The sequence below is a fragment of the Papaver somniferum genome, chromosome 8 (assembly GCF_003573695.1).
Source record: "Papaver somniferum cultivar HN1 chromosome 8, ASM357369v1, whole genome shotgun sequence".
In the NCBI taxonomy this organism is placed as follows: Eukaryota; Viridiplantae; Streptophyta; class Magnoliopsida; order Ranunculales; family Papaveraceae; genus Papaver; species Papaver somniferum.
The window spans coordinates 149,391,379-149,410,332 of NC_039365.1; the positions used below are offsets into that span (position 1 = coordinate 149,391,379).

The 18,954-nt window shown below is 37.8% G+C and overlaps 1 protein-coding gene and 2 long non-coding RNA genes across 6 annotated transcripts; 2 read left to right on the forward strand and 1 right to left on the reverse strand.

Moving 5' to 3' along the window:
- The first annotated feature begins 436 nt into the window (after positions 1 to 436).
- Positions 437 to 3,325, forward strand: LOC113303461 (cysteine-rich receptor-like protein kinase 10). The gene is made up of 7 exons (XM_026552494.1): positions 437 to 1,316; positions 1,424 to 1,525; positions 1,625 to 1,842; positions 1,917 to 2,127; positions 2,247 to 2,484; positions 2,638 to 2,788; positions 2,869 to 3,325. Exons 1-7 carry the CDS (start codon positions 494 to 496, stop codon positions 3,187 to 3,189), a joined length of 2,064 nt encoding a protein of 687 aa, XP_026408279.1. The 5' UTR covers positions 437 to 493; the 3' UTR covers positions 3,190 to 3,325.
- Positions 3,326 to 3,481: 156 nt separating this feature from the next.
- On the reverse strand, positions 3,482 to 6,444 carry LOC113303527. Its single transcript, XR_003337548.1, has 6 exons — positions 6,021 to 6,444; positions 5,246 to 5,723; positions 4,951 to 5,114; positions 4,715 to 4,801; positions 3,989 to 4,550; positions 3,482 to 3,892 (listed from the first exon to the last, which is right to left on the reverse strand). It is a non-coding gene; the product is annotated as an uncharacterized LOC113303527 (long non-coding RNA).
- A 222-nt stretch (positions 6,445 to 6,666) lies between these two features.
- On the forward strand, positions 6,667 to 9,408 carry LOC113306686. 4 transcript variants are annotated; one of them, XR_003338786.1, is made up of 4 exons: positions 6,667 to 6,815; positions 7,573 to 7,723; positions 8,115 to 8,326; positions 9,025 to 9,408. It is a non-coding gene; the product is annotated as an uncharacterized LOC113306686 (long non-coding RNA). The 4 variants fall into 4 exon arrangements; XR_003338788.1 differs by having other exon boundaries at positions 7,603 to 7,723; XR_003338785.1 differs by having other exon boundaries at positions 7,573 to 8,326.
- The last annotated feature ends 9,546 nt before the right edge of the window (positions 9,409 to 18,954 follow it).

Below are 18,954 nucleotides of genomic sequence, written 5' to 3' on the forward strand. Positions count from 1 at the left end.
ATGATACACTCACTAATATGGGATTCCAGCCACATCTGATCTGATGCACATGGATTTTCAAATTTTGTCAAGCCAGGGTGTCTGTTCACGTTTGATTTGGTAATGCATTTTGCTATTTTTTATTAGCAGAGAGGATTACAAAGATCCAACACAGTCGAAATCTCTAAACAGTTAGCATAGACAGAGAAATTTTACACTCAAAAGTCTATTCTTCGTTTCGTTTTAAGTTAGGCTTATGTTCAGTGCACTTGGTGCCCTCCTCTCAATAAATTCTTTATTTCCGATCAAAATAATAGTAAAAAATAGCTAGAATACGATCAATGGAGATTTTTCCGGCTAAACCATATTAGTCTAATATTTTCAGGTCAAACATATTGACTCTTTAAAGTCTAACTTCTCCTTGGTTCAATTCCCTTACACCTCTTCTCTCGTGAAATCTATCTCCATATAACTGTGCATGATTTTTTTCTGATCACAAATTAGTCGTGCAGAGATGTCTCGTCTACATGATATTAGCAAAACAAAATTTAATGACATCTTCATCACTCTACTACTGCTACTACTATTTCTGTTGATTAATGGTCCAAGTAGTACTGAAGCTGATGAACCTATCTATTCACCATTTTGCACTGGTACAAAGGTCACCCCCAACGGTACTTCTTTTGAAACCAACCGGAAGTTGCTCCTCAGTTCTCTACCTTCTAACACTTCCGTTTCTGGCGGTTTCTACATCGCATCCATTGGCATACCTGATGTCCACGGACTCGCACTTTGTCGAGGTGATCTTACTCAGGAAGAGTGTCTGAATTGTGTTAACAACGGAAGTAAACGAATTATTGATGAATGCCCAAGTAGTTCATCTGCAACAATATTTTATGAAGTTTGTCATGTAAGGTATTCAGATGTGAATTTCTTCTCCGAGATGGTATATGCTGCGAAATATCCAACACGGGGGAATCTTAACAATAAAAGCAGTAATAACTCATATAATTGGAATAGTACTGAGCAAACTATAGTAGGTTCTAAAATTTATTCTCTTGTTCTTGATAAATTAATATCGGAAATAGTATCCGAGGCGCCTGATTCTGGCAAGATGTTCTCTGCTAAGGAAGCTAATGTAGAAAGTACTAGCAGTAAGTTGTATGGTCTTGGACAGTGCACTAGAGATCTATCTAAAGATAAGTGTCATCAATGTCTAACACAAGCACAGGGAGATATTGCGACTGATGACGGTAATGAAGGAGGATTCGTTGTTGATAACAGCTGTAATTTGAGATATGAACTGTATCCATTTTACCGTGTTCAACACCTGCCAGGTTTGTCCTCCTCCATCCAAAATTATAAATTACGAAGCTAGTCAGTATTTTCAGTATGAAAATGTGAATAGTACACAAACTTACACTAGTTTGTATGTAAAATACAGGAAAGAAAAGAAGAGCAATAACAATCACCGTTAGCATATCGGTACTTATATTTGTTGTATTGGGCTCTTGGGCATACTGCCGATACGGCAAATCAAAGAGAGGTAATTGTACAAAGTTATACTCCATCATACATGTAGATGAATGTTTTATCGGTACTAAGTACTAATTCACTATAATAATGCGGGGATGTTTTGTTGAAGATCATGGAGCAAGCCAAATAATTATGTTACACAACAACTTTGGTGGCCCAAACCCCATAGAACTCCCGCCATTGAGGAATGCACAAAATGATGAAGAAATTTCGCCGGATGACAATAAAGAATTACCTTTAATGGACTTCATAACTATTAAAGTAGCTACAGATGATTTTGCTGATTCGAATAAGCTCGGGCAAGGTGGTTTCGGGGCCGTCTATAAGGTAGTAAAGAATCTATTATCTACCCTTTGCTTTTAATCAGTTTATGATCTGATCAAGAATTCCAAAAATTTCAGGGTACCTTACCGGATGGAAGAGAAATAGCTGTTAAAAGACTTTCAAGGAAATCTTGGCAAGGTCTGGAGGAGTTTAAGAATGAGGTTATCTTGATTGCTAGACTTCAACATAGAAACCTTGTCAAGCTCTTGGGTTATGGTATTTATGGAGAGGAAAAGCTCCTCATCTATGAGTTCATGCCAAACAAGAGTCTGGATCTCTTCATATTCGGTTTGTTCTGAATGCTTCTCTTCTTCAGTTCCCCTGGATTATGTTGATTTATTAATTTAATGACGAAATATTGTCTTATGAATGTGCAACTCAATTTACTAGTGCTGAAATTTCTCCAGATGAAACCAATCGTTCACAACTCGACTGGGAAACTCGCTTAAACATCATTCATGGGATAGCCCGGGGCATACTTTACCTTCATGAAGACTCGCGACTTAAGATCATTCATAGAGATCTTAAACCGAATAATGTTTTGTTAGATCATGAGATGAATGCAAAAATTTCGGATTTCGGCATGGCTAGAATTTTTGGTGAAAAACAAAGCGAAGCTAGCACAAGAAGAGTAGTAGGAACTTGGTAAGCACAGTACTTATGTTTTGCTCTTGCATACCATTTTACCTAATAGGTGCATTATGGCAGTAGGCCTAAGCCAGCTGCAATTTGGAGTAGATACTGCTTATAACAATTGTGACTGATTTTTCTTGCACAAAACTTTCAATGTTTAAACAGTGGCTATATGCCTCCTGAATATGCAATGGAGGGGATCTTCTCCGTCAAGTCTGATGTTTTTAGCTTTGGAGTTGTCTTGCTTGAGATCTTAAGCGGGAAAAGGAGTAACGGATTCTACCTTACAGAACACGCACAAACTTTGCTCAATTATGTATGTATATACACTATTGCCTAAGTTGTTATTCCTCTTAGAATTGCAATTTTAAGTATGCACTACAATCTGACATGCAGGCATGGAATCTGTGGAATGAAGGCAAAGGTTTGGACTTCATAGATCAATTTTTGATAGAATTTGCATCAGCTCCAGCAGAAGAGCTATTAAGGTGTCTGCACATTGGATTGTTATGTGTACAAGAAGATGCAGCAGATAGGCCAACAATGTCATATGTTCTTGTTATGCTAGGAAGTGATAAATCAATAGACCTTCCACAACCTACACACCCTGCATTCTCGGTTGGGAGATTTGCAAGTGGCTTAATGGGCCAATCTTCAAGTTCTAATAATTTGTATTCTGTAAATGATCTTACTGTTTCGAATTTCACAGCTCGATGACGACGATGCACATCTTATACGGTTTGCACTCCCTCCTGTACCCATGGATGCGGGTTCTAAAAGGGTGAAACTCGTATGAGATGTTTATAATCAAACGATGCTATTTGAATTAACCGTTAATTACCTTCTGTGAGCCTGCAATATTCGTTATTTGTTTCTCTGTTGATATCTCTACTTTGGCGTTACAGGCCAAAAATATTTAATCATGTACTTGTAGTACGGATCGCATCTATTGACTGGCGAATTAACATTTGTTGGTTTAAAAATCGAAGAACAAAGGTTTAGACAAAGCTAAACAGGGAGAAGAAAAATCGAGGATTAAACAAAATTTTCCAGTTCACAATAACATTAGTTGCATATGAAGATACCAGCCATAAGAAAATACATAGCAGAGAGAAGCCTGTTTGCAGTAGATCCAAAGAATCTGGCGATTCGATTAGCATAAGAACAAGACAGAGAGGAGACCAGGAGATGTAGATAAAAGTCCAAGTGCTTTGGAACAATTATACTTGGTCTTACATCTACATCTACTTGTCCACTCTCTCTTCGGTGGAGCTTCTTCATATTAATCATATACCTCCAATATATGAGCAAACAAAAGCCAAAAGTTTGGTGAGTTATGCGCAAGCGTATGTCCTCAGATCAGTACTAGCTTCTTTGCAGTTGCACCCAAGGGCATCTCACAAACAGGTTGTGGTATTGCCTGTCAACGTAAAATCAAATTTTGTTAAGCCTTAAAACCAACAGGAAATCAAGAAGGTCTGCAAATTACAAGATGAGAGAGTATATGATTCTATACTTTGATTATATGGACCGGTAACTGCCATTGGGATGATCTCGTCCCACCAAAGCCTTCCAAGAACTAGAAGCCGATCTGGCACCTACAACACAAGAAAAAGAAACTGTGAGGATATACCATCATGCTCGTGCATGAGGGAGATTCTTCCTCCACCGACTTCCCATGGATATAACATCATTTAGTTGATTATTAACGTGTGATTTATGTGTAACTACGATAACTATTTATAGTACAAGTCAATCACCATACCTAAACCCTAAACTTTATTCTAAAAGATCTTAACAGCATTTTGAGATAAAGTCCAATTAACAATTCATTAGTCAAAGATTTTTTCACCATATTAAAAACGTGGTAAAAAAAGAGAATATCCCGGTGGAAAAGGAAAATTTCTTTTTTTTTATTGATGTTCCATGACCAGCTGTTCACGACGATTTGAGGTATGGGAATATGAGCGACAGAGCGAGAGAGAGACTTATCTCTGACGGACACATTCTGCACCTTTTTCCCTTCTTTTTCTGGCTCCCTTGCAGTCTTCAGGATTATGTGTCAGCACAGGTTAAAGCTGTGAAATAAATGTAGCAATTAATATAAGGGATGTCGCTTCGAAGTTAGAACAAAGAGATACTTGTACATCTTATAGTCCTGAAAATGACAATGCTGTTGAGATATGCTTGACTAGAAGGAAAAAACAGCATGTAAAATTGGCAGACAAGAGAAAGACCAAACCTAATTCGACACTTCTCAATTCTGTATATACCATCGTATCACAACCCAGTTTCTGGAGCATAAGAGGAGCGCTTCTCCTTATGTGATCTGAAAATTTAAAGATGATTTAAGTGGCTAAGTTATATATGCACAGCACCCACAAATCTCAAAAATAAAATTGAACTAGGAAGATTAATCTGACTGAAGTAAATAACTCCTGCAGTAAACTGCTATTTTGATTTTATGGCACCACTAACCAATAGCTTCAAACAATAATTGCTGATTTGATGCCAACTCGTGGTGCTACATCGCCACACAACCTCTAGGCATGTCCTGATGATCTTGATACTCTTGCTTACTTGGGTTTCTCGAACTTTGGTGTTTGTTTGTGCGTTTGTTATTACTGGGGTTTCTGCCCCCACTGTTTGCCAGACAAAATATTTCATCAAAATTAACCAAAGAATCAATGCAACTCAACAGTAAAATGAAATAGCATATGCGCTAAATACATCATAAAGCAAGTATAAAAGGTCGATAGTTTAAAACTTTAACCTTCCTGTGTAGAGGCTCTCCATCATCCTCATCATCTGCATTTCCTCCAGATAGAGCAATGGGTTGCGAAGCATGCTTGGACCGTTCAGCAATACGAGGAAAGTGGACTCCCCATTGCCTGCATTTGAATCTATCTTCACAGGATTCTCCTACTAGAACTCCCTGATTCCTTTCAGGGTCGCTTCCAGCCAGTGTGGGACAGTGACAAAAGATCTTTCCCCTGCAAGCATTGGCCTTTCCAGATTTCTTTGCCCGGTGTGTCGTATAAGCTTTTTCTGGTTATTCTGATTATGAACATGTTCATAGACTGTCTCCTCAGTCTCCCTTGAACCAGTTTTATTGTGCTACCTTCGCACACGTATTGCAACAACGAGGGCTGAGTTAATCCTCAGATTGTTTGCCAAACTTGATACATTCTTTACTATTCTCTTGCCCATTTTTCAAAGCATTTTCAGCAAAAATTATTACCACACCGAGTCTGCAACAAGTAACAACATACAAATTGAGTTTCCAGAACAACCTGAGCTCCAAATGAAAATCACAACCAAAAAAAAACCGCAAATTGATTTATCATGTAATAATCACATCAAAAGATTTCTGTGTAAATTTGAAAATTCAGAACACTAAATCTCTATGGGTCAAAAAAAAAGATCAACCAATATGGAAAAACCTTCATTTCATCAGTTATAAATGATTATTGCTGAAAACAAAATCACGCAAAAAACAATTCTTGTATAATAAAGAAAAAACCTGATTAGATGTTTAGCGCATGTACCTTTACGTGACATTGAACAAGTTGTGGAGCAGCGTTATCTAAAAAGACTAGAATCCCTTTCATCAGTCTTTCACTTTTTATCGAACTAATCACGACAACGGATTACAAACAACACAAAACAAAATTTGGGTTTTGAAAATGGAATAAATGAAAATTCAAAATTAGAGTAAGAAATGACCAGGCATGATACTACATTTTGTTGGCAGAAATGAAAATTAAAACTTTGAGTAATATTTTCTAATTATTGATACAATCCCTAACACAATCCCATGGTTATACTAAGGATGTGAATGTGTTAAAAATTACCAAGAGTCACAATGTTTCAATGATTTAAAAAATAACTGGATCGGATCCACTATAAAGCTACTCAAAATTTAGATTGTTGAATTCACAGTTGATTTTCCTCTGTTTTCTTCCATCATCATTCATCATCTTGTGTAAAATTTTCTCTCAATTTCTCCGCCCCTCCCATAAATCTAACGTCGATTTTACTTTACTGCCCCTGGAGGTGTCTACCCCTTATCCTCGTATAGTTCTCTCCAACATCCCATTACCAGAAAAAGAAAAGAAAAAAAGATGGACACGTGCCGGTAGAAAACCCACGCACGATGCTTTTACCCATTCAAAATGAAATCTGCTAGAAATGAAAAACCTTCAGATTATCCATCCACTCGTCTGATCATGGGACTGAAAACTCTTTTCAATCATTTGCAATACGGTAGTGTCTTGAATATTTCTTCTGGTGCTCTTGCTTAACAACAAGGATATATACTGTTCTGACTCCGATCGATTGAGGTAAACCTATATCTCAAATGCAATTATATTGTTGATCTCCAAATCATGATTGTTTGATGTGTATCTCATAAAACTTAGGATGCAATTCATACATGTTGTCTGTTGATGTGTTTGCTAATTCATACATGCAATTCATTTCGTAAAAGTTTCCCAATTTTTCATTTTTGTGTTTTGAAAAATCTGGCCAATAGAAAGAATCAGTGGATAGAGCCGGAGCAAACAATGCCTGGAATTCAACTTTTCCTAACTCAAATGTGAAGCACATGGCACCTATTACCTCTGATCACACACCTATTTGTCTTAACACCCACACCCCCTGGAATGATTGAGCTTCTCCCTTAAACGAATAAAAGATCACTCAATATCATTACATTGACTGCAGCTAGCTAATTGCATTGACAACGTGCTAGTTTCATTAGAAATATTATTCACTGTGCTTCTGCTTGTGATTGATAATAGAAATCCGAATCCATGAATTGGTTATGGGTTTTTTCTCGAAATGTTAATTGGTTTTTCAAGAGAAGATCTCGATTTGGCAGTGGATTTTTAGCTTATGTGTACTAAGATATTATTATAAAGGTCCCGTTTTGATAATCGGTTGTGCTGTTAGAGGCATTTTGATGGTTTAGAGTTTCTGAATTTTGAGGGCATTTTGAACTTTGGGTGTTCTCATAAAACCCACAAATTACAAGTCTTTGTTAAAGTTAAGGTTTTACAGATAGGGATCGAATTTTGATTGCATTCTTGTTTTTCTCAGGAAGTTTAAAGATTTAAAGCCAAAATGCAGGTTTTCAAGAATTTCTTCGCTGTTGCTCTTTTACTAGTCGTTGTGAGTGTTACAAATGCTCATAAAGCTAAATCTCCACCAGCACCACCATTAGCACCAGGTCCAGCGCCCAGACTACTTGGTAAAGTTACTACAGATTAGCTTCAAAAGTTATTTTTTGGAATGTTGTGTTCCTATTTGTAGATGTCTACTCGCTGCAATCCCCAGACTTCGTAACAGGCTCACTGGTTGACGTTCAAGCATATAGAAGTCCTTCATCGGTCTAGAACTAAAATTCCAAAAGAGTAATTGGTATAGCTTGTTTTCTGAAATGATAAATAGCTCAGAAGTTGAAATTATGTTCTTTGCCCATGCAAGTGGAGTTAAATCCATTTCGAGTGTTACTTAAGTTTTTTAAAATCTTCAAATCATAATATATTGGTGTGGTGAAACTTCTCAGAGTGCTTATGTGTTTGTTACACTGAGAGATGTGATATCTATGGAAACAAGGTTAAATTTTGTTTGACCCTTAGGTGCAGCTGCATATCAGCATCAGATTGGGTTATGTTGCTGAAAAGTAATAAAGAAAGGTGTTGATCGTCCCGTTTAAGAAGCATGCCAAACATCTCCTTGGCTTGATACCATCCAGGTGTGCCATGGGTATTTGTTCGTGGGATTTTTTTGCTCTCGAAATACTTTGCAGTTGGATCATTTGACTTAGCAACAACGCTACCAGAATCATCCGGTAAGTTTTCTTTTATCTGTTCACTACAAGTTAATTTTGTGTCACCACCAGTTTCGTGATTTCTGTACATATTAACAGGTTGATACTTCTACTGTTAGATGAATATACTTAATAACAATTGATACCCATGGTTTGACATGCTCTAAATTTTTCCGACTTTAGTCGCTCGTCAAAATTTTTTAACTTCACTTCTATTTAGTTGTTCTTGATGGACAAGCCCCAATAGTGACACAAAGTGACACAAACATCTTACTCTCAGGTGGTCTTAGAGTGTAGGACATGTCATGATATTTCCTACAGTGTTGGACCATGTCATGATATTTTCTGGTTATTCAGCAATTGCAATAAGCAGTAAGGAGTGGTAAATAGGCTCTTTTCTGTAATTCAAATTTGGAGATATGGGTTTGTGTTATTCACTGTGTGCTATACGTATTTGTTGCTTGAAAAAACGGGTACTTGATAAAATGATCTTTGTTAATGAATATTCTTATATATGCCCACTCAATTCTTCCAAATAGTTGAGGGTGGCAGCAAATATTCCAGAAATACAAACTACTTGATAACTTTGTATTACTGAGGAAGAATCTATAACTAATCTTGTCTTACAATGCAATTATATAAAACATGTCTGGATGCACCGTAATTTTGATATATATATGCATTATGTTTCTGACAGTTGCCATCGCGTCTATTTGCAGTAGGAGGTCTTCTGTTTTGCTTGATGTGCGCCCCATTGATCTTTAGATTCCGTCTATCTGCAATCCTGTCATGATTGAATCTAGTAGACTACACTATGCTCTGGTATGGAACTCAAAGTCGGCCGAAACTTGTGTTTTCTATACCGATGATGCTTCCTCCTAATTCTCCGGCTCAGTGTTTCATCTCCGTCCTTGGAAATTCTTTGGCTCAGTGTTTCATCTCTGTCCTTTGGTATAACTGGTTCATCCCCTGAAGTACCAGCTTTAAACCTTTGTACAACATTTAGTTTTGTAATCACATCTGCTGCTGTCTTTTCTAACCTTTTGATTTTACCACAGTTACTAATGGCAACTGCAAGATGAAACTTAGCTTATATAAAGACAACTCTCTTTATTGATGTTTAGAAAATCTCTCAAAACTAAACACAAGCTCTAATCTTGCTCATATGATCAAACCACAACTTTGGTGATCATATATATAGAACTAGAACTTCCTTTTCTAATCATATTTCCTTATTACATGTATTCCCTTTTCTTAGAACTAGTGGACTTCTAATTCTCTTAGGTTTACAGCAATTTCTTAATCTTGTCCTAACCAGCTTGTTAGTGACTTCTATGTTGAAGTTTAACCAACATTCTCCCCGTTAAGCTTCAACCTTACCCGTGACATATCTTGTACTCCAATCAGTTGTCTCATTTCTTCAAACTTGATCCGAGCTAATGCCTTTGTCAATATATCTGTTTTCTGCTCAGTTCCAGATATGTGTTCTACGTTAATGACCTCCTTCTCGATGCATTCTCGTATGAAATGATACCTTTTGTGAATGTGTTTCGTCTTCCCATGAAACACTGGATTTTTAGTGAATGCAATTGCAGACTTATTATCAATCTTGATGAGAACTTTTTCAGGTTCTCTTCCTTTGATTTCACCCAACAGTTCTTGAAGCCATATTGATTGTTTAGCTGCTTCTGTTACAACCATAAACTCAGCTTCACAGGATGAGAGGGTTACAGTGTCTTGCTTCTGTGAACACCATGTAATAGGTGCTTCTCCTAGATAAAATATATGACCAGTTGTACCATTTCCATCATCTTGGTCAATATTATGACTGTTGTCACTATACCCAACAATCTTCTTTGATCCTCCTCGACCATACTTCAATCCACAGCTGATTGTTCCTCTTAGATATCTCAATATCTGCTTTATTACATCACCATGAGACTTGCGTGAACTATGCATATAACGGCTTGCTACTGCCACAGAGAAAGCCAAGTCTGGTCTTGTGTGTAACAAGTATCTAAGGCATCCAACATTTCTTCTATAACTCGTTGGATCAATCTCAGCTTCTTCTTGTGCCTTTGAAACTTTAAGTCCAAACTCCATTGGTATCTTAGTTGGATTACAAGTTTCAAGTCCTGCTTCTTTCAGAATTCTCCTTGCATAAGCTTCTTGTTTAATCTGAATCCCATCTACTCCTTGGTGGACTTCTATGCCAAGGTAATAAGTGAGTTTTCCGAGGTCTGACATCTCAAACTTTGATGACATTTCTCTCTTGAACTCATTGATCACCTTAAGGGAGTTGCCAGTCAAAAATAGATCATCTACATAGACTGCAATCACAAGAAGCGTTCCCTTTTCTTCTCTTCTGTATACTGATGTTTCTTTAGAGCACTTAACAAATCTGATTTCTCTTAAGATTTGATCTAACTTTGTATTCCAGGCTCGAGGAGCTTGTCTTAGACCATATAGAGCTTTTGATAACTTATAAACCTTATGCTCTTGTCCTTTTACTTCAAAACCTTCTGGTTATTCAACACACACATTTTCTCGCAATTCACCATGTAAGAATGATGTCTTAACGTCTAAGTGGTGAATTTCCCATGAGTTTGATGCTGCCTCTGCAATTAATAAGCGTATTGTTTCAATTCTAGCAACTGGTGCAAAAAACTTCATCAAAATCTATGCCTGATTCTTGAACGTATCCCTTAGCTACAAGTCTTGCCTTATATTTGTTGACAGTACCATCAGCATTACGTTTTATTTTGAAGATCCACTTAAGACCAATCACTTTTACCCCACCTGGCTTATCAACTAGAAACCAAGTCTTGTTTCTGTTGATTGAGATAATTTCTTCTCTACATGCTTGTGTCCATTTAGTCGAGACCTTTGCTTCCTGAAAATTCTTTGGTTCATCATTAACAGAAAGTAGCATAATCTCACATTCTTCTGCAGCTTGAAGAACATAATCCTTCAGATATTGTGGCTTTTGTATCTGTCTTGTTGATTTTCGCAGTGGTGGGATAGCTTGAGCTTCTTGGTTTTCTTCTTTTTCTTCTACGTTATTCTCAGTGTTTTCAATATTCTCTTCTTCTTCTTGATTATCATAGTGATTCTCTTCAGTGTTGATGGTTATGGGTCCTTCTCCTTCATCAATTACTTGACCCCATATCATGTGAAACATACCTGGTGGTAGGCTTCTAAAAGACCTACAAACTGATACCTGCAAGTGCACAGGGTCTGTTGTAGTGAGTGTGCAAGGCAGGGTCGAACCACAGAGACTGGGTGTGTGTTGAGATCCTCCTAAGTTAATTCTATATGCAAGGCAGTGACAAAAGATAACTGTGAGATGTTGGCAGGAAGCAAAGCAAGTGACTAAGAATGACAATGGAAAAAGTAGTGAAGAAAATGAAAACAGTGGAAATGGAAGTGAGGGTTAAGATTTCCCTTTCACCTAGCTAGTTCACCTAGGTTAAATCCTTGTCCCTAATGGACAAGAGGGTCTAGTTCAAGCTAGTCTCTTGGCCAGGGCAATTCATGTGGCAAGTTATCTAACCTAAAATCCTTAGTTTAACCCCTAGCATTTCCTATCTGATTAAAGCATAAACAATCACAGGTCATTTAGGTTTCTAGGTCTCTAACTAATATGGCTGGTTAATCCCTTAGAGCCACCACTGACCCCTAGCATTAGTGGTCTTCTTACAGCACCACTAATCACAAGTCAGTTGGGCTTTTAGGAATCTAACTAGCCTAAGCTATTTTGAGTTCAACAAAAACTAACCTAATGGCTAACCATCATGGCTTAAGAGTCCTCTCACCCTAGTGGTGGATTTAGAACATAAATAACATTTGAAGATAACAATACATTGAATTAGGCAGTAATTGAACTTGGAATTGAAAGTGAAACAAAGAACTGAACATAAAAAAAAAACTACACAGTTGGGGAACTGGCTAGTCCAATTCTCCCAATTTTGACACTGGCTAGTCCAGCATGGTTTCTACAACACACATAACATCAATTTATAGTTTTTACAAAACCCTAAATTTCTACAAACCCTAATTTGAAAATCCCTAAATTTTTGAATTGAAAATTACCCACTGATTTTGATCTGATTTTGTCTCTGACCCAGGTTTTCTTCTTGTCTTCTGCTTCATCTCCTGCGCTTCTTGTCGTCTCTGAAATACTAGCTCGAGATGTTTTACAAATCCCACACCCTAGGGTTCAGAGAAAGAGGTGCGAGTTTTGTAAAATGTCTAGGCTAGTAGAGGGATGGGTTTTGGGGGAAGGACTGAGCTGATGGAGGTGATGTGGTGGTGTCTGGGTATGGAGATGGAAGAGAGGCAGAGGAGACAGTGGAGGTGGTGGTGTTGCAGACGAGAAGAGAGTTTTGCAGAGAATTTGGGAAGAAGAGAGGGGAAGAGATCGATGAAAATGGTATTAGGGTTCGTTTGGTTGAGGGTGTAGGTTTCTGATGCTAGGGTGTGAGGCGGGTGTATCAAAGGTTGATGATCAGCGAAGCGAAGCGTAGGATGAAAAGGTGATGGAATGATCCAACGGCGTGATAGGAACGACCGTTGGATGATGAGATACAACAAAACTGACGGCTTCAGATGGAGTTAGGTACTATAGTGTTTGACAGGAGCTTCGGATTTTGATGCACAATGATGAGGCGACCGTTGGATGACAAGATGGATCCAATCTGACGGCTCTCATGGAAATGGGTATGGATAATGGAAATGGATTTGGGTAAGGGTTTTGGGCCTTGGGTATTCCAAGCCCATATCTTCTTTAAGAACAATTCTTCCTCTTCAAGCCCACTTCTAGTTGATCCGGCTCTTGCAAACATCATTCTTCGCTTCCTCCTAGCGGGAGTCTTTGCCATTCCTTTGCTCTTTTCGCTCCGTGAGATAACCAGGCTTTATTTAGTACCTAAAAATGCAAAATTAATTAAGAAAAGTATTTATTCTTGAAAACAACGAAAACACAGAATATGGGATAAAATGTAGAATTAATGCACAAAAGATGAGTTAAATGCCAAGAAAAATATATACAAATATGCACTTTTTAGCACTCATCAAATATCCCCAAACCTGAATTTTACTTGTCCTCAAGTAAAACAAAACTAAGGAAATCCTACCTATACCACTGTCGTTGGTCTCTCGATTGCATTTAGCGAATGCAATAAGCCTTTTAAACCACTAAGTGTCCCTAGTGGACGAGTGAAGTCTCGTGAAGGTTTGCTTAGAACGTACCTACAAAGTTCTAGGACAAAATATAAGCTCAGATTCCATCAAATGTGACATGTGCAAGACAGTTTAAGCTCACAGCAAAATGGAGATGTCAATCTATCTATCTAAGGCACAATCCTAGCACTGATAACAAATAAAGACATGTGATAAGAGTGTAAAGTGTATCTACACATGTGTAAAGAAAGATCGGATGTTATGACTACTAATCACCAAGAGATAGTTTCTCAGGCTAAGAACCAAGGTCGAAACCTAGCTAGCTGTCCGGACTTTACGAGAATTGTGAATGAGTTGGAGGTATTTCACAATTACTCGCGTTGTACATCAATGGCATACACCCTTCCTTGCTTATAACACAAAAACACAAAAGATGACTCTTATTTACATTGACTACTCTCTTTTATTTTTGGAACAAGAGAGGATGGAATTGATAAATACTTGATTGATTTTTTTTTTTTTTTTTTTTTTGATTTTTTCTGAATATATCATCGTTTTTTTTTTTTTTTTTTTTTTTTTTTTTTTTTTAAGGAAACACTTTTGATACATATACAAAAGGAAACAAAAAATTACATGACACTTTGCAAGAGATAGCCCTTTTTGATGCACCCAGTTAAATTCGATGGTTGTCTTTCTTAATGTAACCTCCACCTTCTATCCCAACCAACCAAAGAACAAGCTAGTCAAGTTTCGTTCAGTATTCTAAAGTGATTGGCAACTAAAACTTCCGATAGAACACCTCAAGGATGAGGCTATACATGTATTGGTAGATCGTGCGCGTGCAAGTTTCTTATCACTATGTGAATTGTGCTAGAATCAGGGTGCCTAAATATCTAGACTAAGAATCCGTATGTTTACATATTTGCACAAGAGTCAACATTTCAAGATAAATGAGATCCATTTTTATGTTTTTATCGTTTTTTCAATTTTTGATTTTGATTTTTGATTTTTTTTCAAAAAGGAAGAGTTCAATTTTTTCAATATAGCATGTTATCGGGATATCTACTCTATACCCCCAAACCTAAACTAAACATTGTCCTCAATGTTTCAAAAGATGAATAAAATTATAATACAACATACGAATAGGACCATGCTGAGCAGAGAAAAAGGAAAGAGAATACCCGGATGTCGGCGAAAGCAAGATTAGAACTCCGTTATTCAAGGCAAAAATCCAACATATTTCAGCCGAGATCATATTGGATTAGCAAAATATATACAAAAGGAACAAAAGGGTTTTTTAAAATTTTTATCTACTGGATTATATACAAAAAATTCACCATACACTAACAATCTAAAGAGTTGAGGATCAACCCAAAAGACAAAGTGTAGAGGTTTCAACAGCTTCACACAAATATAACAGGAAAGAAACGCAAGTGAAACTGTGAAACAAAATGAGCTACCCCCAAACCTGGATTTTTCAACAGATAAAATTTTGGATACAAAATCTCGCAGTTTTGGGGGTTCATCATGCACAAGGTCTAACTCGAAATGAACTTTGCTAGGGATGGGTACACATGCTAATTCCAACTGTGGCTCCTTAAAAGTATTATACTTAGATGCAAAATAGTCCAAGAGGACTTGGGAAGCACACAGTTCCAAACCTAGGTTGGGAATTTTCAGAAAAGTTGGTTTGAAAATATCGATACAAACCAAATCTTGGTTGGGTGGAAGGCCATCAGATTGTGACTTATGTAGGAAGATAGGCACATCATTATTAATCAAATCAACATCTCCTAAGTCTTCTACAAGTGTCACAACATGCTCACCATGCTCACACAAATCAGAATTATCAACATCATCAGAAGAATTATTCTCATGCATCGGCAAATCAGTGGAAACATCACAACGTGACCTAGGTAGAGAATCAGACACATCAATTATATTTTCATGCATATTAGTGTCAACAGAAGATTCTATATTATCTAAGTAATTTTCATAGGAGAGATGCACATGCTCAAAATCAGTATCAACATCACATGTATATGAAATACTAGAAGAAACATCATTCATGAAGGTCGAGGCAGAGAAGCCTAATGTATTTGAACCCAAAGGTTCCATAACATTTTCAGTATAGACATGTTCTTCTAACATAACATCATAATCATCATAATCATCATCATGGTAGCATGCATATTGGTCCTCATTAACAGTGGTGGTGTCATTAGTTGATTCATGTTCCTCTAAATTAGGTTCATATTCAACATCATTTACATGAATGGGACTAGACACTTCATTAGGGACAACATACATTTCCTCATGAATTTCCTCCTTTTGTAGGTGAAGCAAAATCTGATCTAACTTCGCCTGAATTCGTGATGTAGATCTATCAAAGTTTAGCTCACTGAGAGCTTCTATGGTGGAGTCTAAATTCATGGGAGTACAAAATTCTTCATGTTCAAATTATGGTGATTGGTACATGTGTGCATGGTCATTAGGGTCTACAAAATATTGATCGCAACCCTCAAAGGATTGATCATGGTCCCAATGACTACCGGCCTCACAATCTGTGAGCATTTCATAAGTTGGATTTTCTCTAGATTGCCTAAAATTATGCAAAATATGACAATTCTCAACAGGATGGTCTAGATTATCACATGTGGGACATGCATAGATTTCAGGTTGCCTAAGAAAATTAGATGTGACAGATTCCTCATGTGATTGCATTTCTAAAGCTGCGATTCGAGCTTCTAATTGATCCACAAGAGATGATTGTGTGAGTGAGGCATTAGCAAAATGTTCATTTTCACGTTGTGATGAATGATGCATGTGTGAATAGTCATTAGGGTTCATGTATTGAGGCTCGGGACTCTGAAAATGTCCATTATAATTCCTATGACTATTGACATCATGGTCTATGGGAGGTTCATAACGTGGAGTATGTTCATACGCAAGTTCTCTAAGGGATTTGTTGTATTCCCCAACTGTAGACCAAGATCTAGACATGATTGGGCTCAAAAGCTAAGTAACTATGTTACAAAGCCCAAAATTTGGTTTTTAATGGATTTGGATTTTTGGGAAAAATTTGGTTTTAATGGGAGATTTTGGTTTTGATGGGAATGAAAAACATTTGGTTTTTGATGGAAACATTTGGTTTTTATGGGATTAAAAATTTGGTTTTTTCGGGTTTGAAAAAGAAATTTGGTTTTTAATGGGTTTTAGAAAATTTAGACTTAATGGGAAAAGAAAACACTTTGGTTTATTGGGTATTGAAAACTTTGGTTTTATAGGATAAAAGGCCAAGCCCACTGTTGGGTTTTGGAAAAATTGTTGTGAAACAGAGCCCAACTCTCGGCCTAGAGTTTGGGTACACGGCCCACTAACGACTTCAGCAAGCCCAGAAACTAACGAAGCCCAGCTGAGTTGGTAGGTTCAGTTAAACTTGTTTAGGTTGTTTGTTGGGTTTTTGAAACCCAAAATTTTGATAGGGACAATCCCACAGTTAAGCTCAAATACAAACCCAAAAGTTAACTTAAATTACAAGCCCAACAAAAAAATGGAAAAAATTATTACAAGCCCACAAATTAAAAATGGAAGCCCACATGTTGGGTTCTCTTAATGGGTTTAGGCTTACTTGCTTAAGCACAGCCCAGCTGCTCTGTTTTTAGTTGCACAGCCCAGTTGGGCCTTGTTCTTTTCCTTAGCTGGTGTAGCCCAGTTGTGTTTTGGTCTAGCTACAGCAGCAGCAGACAACAACACCATATCAACTCGGCAACAGCAACAGGCTTGGCCTGGCAGGAAACAACAGCAGCACCAGGTCAGTTTGTGGCCCTCACAGCAAGGTCACAGCAACAACAGCAGGGGCAACAGCTTCAGCAACAGCAGGGGCAACAGCTTCAGCAACAGCAGCTGTTGGCAACAGCACCACAGGCAGCAGCAGGTAAAGCAGCAACAGGTCCTTGGCAAGCAACAGGTCAGTTGGAGAAGGCACCTGTTACTCAACAGAGTTATCAGTTAAGAGCAAGCTACAAAGAACAGGAAAATTACACTAGATGCTACACTAAATGCTCATGCAGGAATGCAATGCAAAGATGAATATGCAAGTTATGATGCAGGAATGTAAGCAAGAAAACAACTTCAACACAGCACCAGTCCCCGGCAGCGGTGCCAAAAACTTGGTAGGCTTCTAAAAGACCTACAAACTGATACCTGCAAGTGCACAGGGTCTGTTGTAGTGAGTGTGCAAGGCAGGGTCGAACCACGGAGACTGGGTGTGTGTTGAGATCCTCCTAAGCTAATTCTATATGCAAGGCAGTGACAAAAGATAACTGTGAGATGTTGGCAGGAAGCAAAGCAAGTGACTAAGAATGACAGTGGAAAAAGTAGTGAAGAAAATTAAAACAGTGGGAATGGAAGTATGATTCTAGGGTTAAGATTTTCCTTTCACCTAGCTAGTTCACCTAGGTTAAATCCTTGTCCCTAATGGACAAGAGGGTCTAGTTCAAGCTAGTCTCTTGGCCAGGGCAATTCATGTGGCAAGTTATCTAACCTAAAATCCTTAGTTTAATCCCTAGCATTGCCTATCTGATTAAAGCATAAACAATCACAAGTCATTAGGTTTCTAGGTCTCTAACTAATATGGCTGGTTAATCCCTTAGAGCCACCACTGACCCCTAGCATTAGTGGTCTTCTTACAACACCACTAATCACAAGTCAGTTGGGCTTTTAGGAATCTAACTAGCCTAAGCTATTTTGAGTTCAACAAAAACTAACCTAATGGCTAACCATCATGGCTTAAGAGTCCTCTCACCCTAGTGGTGGATTTAGAACATAAATAACATTTGAAGATAATAATACATTGAATTAGGCAGTAATTGAACTTGGAATTGAAAGTGAAACAAAGAACTGAACATAAAAAAAAAAACTACACAGTTGGGGAACTGGCTAGTCCAATTCTCCCAATTTTGACACTGGCTAGTCCAGCATGATTTCTACAACACCCATAACATCAATTTATAGTTTTTACAAAACCCTAAATTTCTACAAACCCTAATTTGAAAATCCCTAAATTTTTGAATTGAAAATTACCCACTGATTTTGATCTGATTTTGTCTCTGACCCAGGTTTTCTTCTTGTCTTCTGCTTCATCTCCTAAGCTTCTTGTCGTCTCTGAAATACTAGCTCGAGATGTTTTACAAATCCCACACCCTGGGGTTCAGAGAAAGAGTTGCGAGTTTTGTAAAATGTCTAGGCTAGTAGAGGGATGGGTTTTGGGGGAAGAACTGAGCTGATGGAGGTGATGTGGTGGTGTCGGGGTATGGAGATGGAAGAGAGGCATAGGAGACAGTGGAGGTGGTGGTGTTGCAGACGAGAAGAGAGTTTTGCAGAGAATTTGGGAAGAAGAGAGGGGAAGAGATCGATGGAAATGGGATTAGGGTTCGTTTGGTTGAGGGTGTAGGTTTCTGATGCTA